Source organism: Marmota marmota, unplaced genomic scaffold, assembly GCF_001458135.2.
Source record: "Marmota marmota marmota unplaced genomic scaffold, marMar, whole genome shotgun sequence".
Lineage (NCBI taxonomy): Eukaryota > Metazoa > Chordata > Mammalia > Rodentia > Sciuridae > Marmota > Marmota marmota.
Genome location: NW_025999899.1, coordinates 288513 through 294179, shown reverse-complemented (window position 1 = coordinate 294179; position 5667 = coordinate 288513). Strand labels below are relative to the sequence as shown.

The 5667-nt window shown below is 45.3% G+C and overlaps 1 protein-coding gene across 1 annotated transcript in view; it reads right to left on the bottom strand.

Annotated features, from left to right (window-relative positions):
* Positions 1 to 430: 430 nt before the first annotated feature.
* LOC125615146 (transmembrane 4 L6 family member 5-like) overlaps positions 431 to 5667 on the bottom strand; it is a 22286-nt gene continuing 17049 nt past the window's right edge. The window contains exon 5 of the mRNA XM_048798415.1: positions 431 to 593. Within this exon, the coding sequence (XP_048654372.1) occupies positions 431 to 593 (163 nt within the window). The remainder of the gene's footprint in view (positions 594 to 5667) is intronic.

Here is a 5667-nt window from a genome sequence, read left to right as displayed (position 1 = left end):
GCTAGTAAACTAGGTGTGGTGGTGCATACTGGGTCCCACCTACTTGCAGGGCTGAGAGAGTAGGATCCCAATTGGAGTCCAGCCTGGGCAATTTAGCAGACCTTGTCCTAAAATTCAACAAAAAGGGATGTGGGTGTGTGTAGCTCAATGGTGTGGTAGAGCACTGGCAGAGCATGTGTGAGGCCCTGGGTTCAATAATCTCCAGTATGGAGCATGAGTCAATAATGAAATTACCAAATAAAATGTGGTAAGCATCAATTGAAATAATCCTTTACTTCTTTTAAAATTGCCTATTCCACCCCTGGAGAGCACATGTACCTTGTTAACCACTGTATTTCCTGTGCAAGTTAGTAGCTCAGTACCTGTGACAAAAATAAGTGGGGAGTGAGGGCTCCTAACAGGGTCACAGAACACCAAGCTTAGAAGGCCCTCACACACTTCTGCTGTTTAGGGCATACTCTGAACAGGGAGGGTTGGGGTGGACTCCAAGCAGTTTATTCCAGGGAGGCAGGGAGTGGGCCAGCCAGGCTGGGGTCCTGGAGCAAGCAGGAATGACCTGGCCATCAGTGGAGGGAGGCTCAGTGAGCTGAGCCCTGCGGAAATGAGAAAGGGAGTGAGGACTTGGCCAGAAGCAAGCAGGTCCCTCAACAAGTCCACCTTATGCTGTCCCACCTCCTTTTTCCTCCAGTTGGCACAAATGAAACTAATAATGTAACCCAAAGATTGGTCTTTGTCCCCTATGCCAATTCATGCCAATTTAATAATGAGGACACTGTTTTGAGGAAAAGGAAAAGTCATTTTATTGTTTGCTAGGAAGGTGAAACACAGGGGAATCCTGTCCCAGAGGCTGTGATTCTGCCCATCAGGGAAATCAGAGGGCTTATAAAGAATCTCTTCAAAATCTACTTTCCAGGTGTGCCTGAGAGGGGGTCTCAGGGCATCTGGATAGTGTGTTAGGATTCACTTGTTAATGTGGGAGATAGTGTCTTCCTGGAAACTCTGGCAGACATCTCCCTCCTGTGGAGCACAGATAACTCAAGGCAATCTTTTTCCTTGTCCCCAAGTTGGGAGGGGGAGGAAGAAGAAAAAAAGAAAAACATGTCCCTTTTCAAAATAAGCCTCAGGTCAAGGAGGGCTATAGTCTATACATGTTCACAAAGTATAGAACAAAAGTGTTCACCAGGTGTATGCCACACAGCACAATATCCAGGCATGAGGCAAGTACCAGCAAGGAGAACAGTGTCACATTCCAGGACACCACGTTGGGTGGTTCCTCGCAGAAATTCCAGGAAGCATAGTTCTTCAAGTAAGCGCCTCTGTGGACAGGTAGGGTACAGTGAGTGAAGGAGGTCACATGGCACCCTACCCTCACCCTCAGTCCCCTCCACTCACAGGATGAAAATTTCAAAGGTTAGTTAGACCCAGGTGGAGGGAATTCTCCTGAAGCTCAGTGGCATCCAGGGTCCCGGCCCACGTGGGAAGAGCATGGCAGCCATGGGATGCAGAGAATGGGGGTCACTAATAGATGCTAAGCCTTACGCGGTTTCTTGGAAGTGATAGTCCCACTCGCCGTTTATGGAGAATTTGGGTCCAATTCTGAGGCCAACTCCTGACACAGAGAGGCAGTAGATGGCACCAAGCATTCCGAAGACTGAGCACCAGCAGGAACATGTAATCTGGACTGGGTGTGGAAGGTGGGCTGAATAGGGCTGCCCCCTCCCCATGGTGGCCCGACCACGCCTAGCTCTGCCCCCCACCCCCCAACATGGCCAAGTGACTCTGGAGCCAGGTTAAATAGAGATTCTCAGGGCTGGGGAAACCCTCCAGAGACAGTGTGCTTGAAAATACATTTTCCTATAAACCCAGGGCTTAGACTACTTTAGGCAAAACTAAAGTAGTCAGCGGGTTTCATGGCAGTTAGGTATTCTGTAGAGGTTGCTTTTGCTCTGGGAGAGACTAATTTAGAGACTGACTCCTCAATCTCTCTGTCTCTCTCTCTCTCTCTCTCTCTCTCTCTCTCTTTTTGTTTTGTGGAGTGGAGCCTCACTGGGGATTTAACCCCAGGGTTCTCTACCAGTGAGACTGATCCACAGCTACCTGTATTTAAAAAAATATATTTAGTAGTTGTTGATGGATCTGTATTTTATTTATTTATTTGCTTATTTATTTATTTGTGAAAATACACGGTCTCACACATGCCAGGCAAAGCCCTACCTGAACCACAGCCCCAGCCTCATCCACAGCCCTTTTGATTTCTTATTAATGAGAGAGGATCCTGCAAAATTGCTGAGGCTGGCTTTGAACTTGAGAAGCTCCTACCTCAACCTCCAGAGTCACTGGGATTACAGGGGTATGCACTATGCCCTGCTGAATCTCCTTTTAATTTGGATCTCACCCAGTTGGGATGTTCAATTGCTACCAGAACCGCTCCGATTCCCGGACACAGCACCTGTGAGACAAGAGTCACTGTAATAGTGTGAATCTGGCACCAAAACCAGATTCTCAAAGTCTTTACCTCCTCTGGAAGTTGCCTATGATGTCCTCAGCCTTTTGGGCCTCTCCTGGAGCATGAATGGGCAATACCTTACTTTATCATTATTTATGTGCTTACCTTATCTCTGTCCATATTTTAGCTTCCTTGAGGGTTGGGTTCAATATTAAATATTGCCTATAAATTTTGGCTCATGGTGTAGGTTCCTTTCTGATTGGGAATCAGGAGGACTTGAGTTGAGGCCAGGGCCACACTACTTCACACTCAATGAACTAATTGGTTTCTCTGGGTCTCAGTTTGTCCTAGGTAAAATTGGTTTGTAAAACCTACCTCATACAGTTGTTCTTAGGATTTAATGGTAACTGGGGGGCCAGGTGTCAAGACTGCTTTAGAGTAAATGCTCCTTAGCTATAAATGCCTTCAGCAGTGGGAAGAGGTAGTGGTGGTGGAAGGTCTGGTGAGCTAGGATATGGTTGAGTATGCTCACAAATGCTGTGATGTGGAGTGTGGGATTTCCTAAGATCCAGCCCCTAATCGTTTTTTCTTCCTGTGATATTTTTCATGGGAATATCACTTCTCCCAGGGAATCAGCTATTCCATTGCCAATAGTTACCTGAACATGCCTAGAGAAACAAATCTAACTGCCTGAAGAAGATGTCCACTCAAATGTCTTGGTTTTAGCTCAGATTCAGCCTGTATCCGAAGTGACATCATAATATTTTCCAAATTCATCTCCCTTTGATTTCCTCATCCTTTTAATTGAAAAATAGCATCCACCAGGTCACCTAGGCTAGAAAACTTTAATCCTTTTGCACCTTGCCAAAGTCAAGTCTTCTTGACTTTTGCTTCAATGAATCTATCAGTCCTTTCTCCTTCTCTCATTCAATTCCTAATCATGTTCCATGAGGAAGATGTTCTTGGCCTCCTTACTAATTCCCGTTAGTTCTTACCCCATGCCACCCCACACTTCATTATACATGCCCCCACCAGATTAACCTTGGTGTTGCCAGGGTGGGATGGGGCACACCTGTGAGCCCAGAGATCCAGGAGATTGGGATGGGAGGATGCAAGTTCAAGGACAGCCTTGGCAGCACATCTCAAAATAAAAAATAATGGGCTAGTGTAGCTCAGAGGGAAAATGTTGCTGGGTTCAATTGGGGGTGGGGGTGAGGGTGAGACAATTTTCTCTCTTTTTTTGCATTGCCTTGGTACTGGGTATTGAACCCAAGAGTACTTAAACCCTGAGCCACATCTACAGCCCTTTTTTACATTTGTATTTTGACACAGGGTCTCAATGAGTTGCTTATGGCCTCCCTAAGTTGTTGAGGCTGGATTTGAACTTGTGATCCTTCTACCTAAGCCTCCGGAGCCACTGGCAATCCAGGCATGCCCCACAGAGCCTTCTGAAAGGAGGGTTTCCAAATCCCTTTGAGGCTCCTCACTCTGCCTCCAGCCTTGTCATTGTCTTCATAGCCCAGGCCAGGTTCTTTGTTCATCTCCCATCCCTGGAATTCCACGGCCATTTTGATCCTTCCCTCCCTGTTGATCTTGTCTGGCTTATACTACACAAGGCAGGATTTTGCTCTTTTCCAGGGAAGGGGCTGAGAGTTTTAGTTCTGTTATATCATCCCCAGCAACCACAGAGGAACCAAATCTGCAGGAGCACTCTCACTCCCCTCCTCCTGTGTCAGGGCAGATCCAGGGCCAGTGCTGACCCCATTGCTTAACTTGTCTGGTGAGGTCACTTACTGGGAGGATCCATGATCCACAGATACCCAGAATAGCCTTCTGGATTTACTAGTGTGTGTGTGTGTTGTGTTGGTGAAGATCTCATCCAGGGTTTTGCCATTCTAGGCAAGTGCTCTACCACTGAGTTACACCCCCAAACCACATTTACCAATTTCAAATGACCTGCTTCCTCGAGAATTTTACTTTTGGTCAAAGTATTACCTTCCTTCCGTGGTGTAAGCTTTTTGTCTTCTTTCCTACTATCTAATTGTCCTCATGAAAAGAGAACTGTCATCTTAAATTCAGGAGACAATATTATTTATATCTCAAATCCCCTCATTTTTCTCTATCACCATGGCCACTCGCTATTTCAAGATACTGTCTTCCCTTCATGACATTAATCTCATCTTTCTGCATTTATGGCTGACCTCCTACCATCCATTTTCCACACAAATGCTAGAGGGATCTACTTCAATCCAGTGGGGTGTGGAGCATCTAGAACTCTCACACTGTGCTGATAGGAATGAATTGATACAAAAAACTCCAGCAAACTATTTGCCAGTATTAGCACTGAATATTTGCAAATGTTAAGAGTCAGCAGTGTTACTCCTATCTAAGAGTAACAATGGAAATAATCACATATGTTCACCTAAGGCACCTACAGGAAGGATGATAGCAACATATTTTGCAATAAACCCAAACTGGGAACTATCCAAATGTCCACCAACAGTAGAATGTTTAAATTGAAGTATATTCACATGATGGAATGCATAAGAAATAAAAAAGTAGAGCTACACAAAGTAACATGGGTGGCTATCACAAATATAATATTATGCTAAGGAAGCCTGACACAAAAGAACACATAGTGTATAATTTCAATTTATGTAGAATACTAAAGAGACCAAAGCAGTTTCTGGGGTTAGAAGATAGAATAATGGTTAACCTTGTTGGTTTTGGGGTAGTACCTGGTGATGGGATATCTGGGATTCTGGTAATATGATCTGTGTTTTTTTGTTCATTTGTTATATGATTTGGGGTTTTGCTGTTTCACCCAGGTCAATTGGAACTCCTAGTGTCAGCCTCAAGATCCTCCTGCCTCTGCTTCCTGAGGAGCTGGGACTACAGGGGCATGGATGAGTTGGTTTTGGAAGTGGGTGTTGGGTAGATGGGTATGTTCACTTTGTAAAACTACATTGAGCTGGGGCTAAGGATGCAGCTTAGTAGCAGGTCATGTGCTTAGCATTCACATGGCCCTGAGTTTAATCCCATGCAGACACACACACACACACACACACACACACACACACAAAGCATAAAAGAAAAATCCCCAAGCTACTTGCCGTAGATGCTGTTTCCTTCCTTCCTTCCTTCCTTCCTTCCTTCCTTCCTTCCTTCCTTCCTTCCTTCCTTCCTTCCTTCCTTCCTTTCATACTAGGGATTGAACTTCC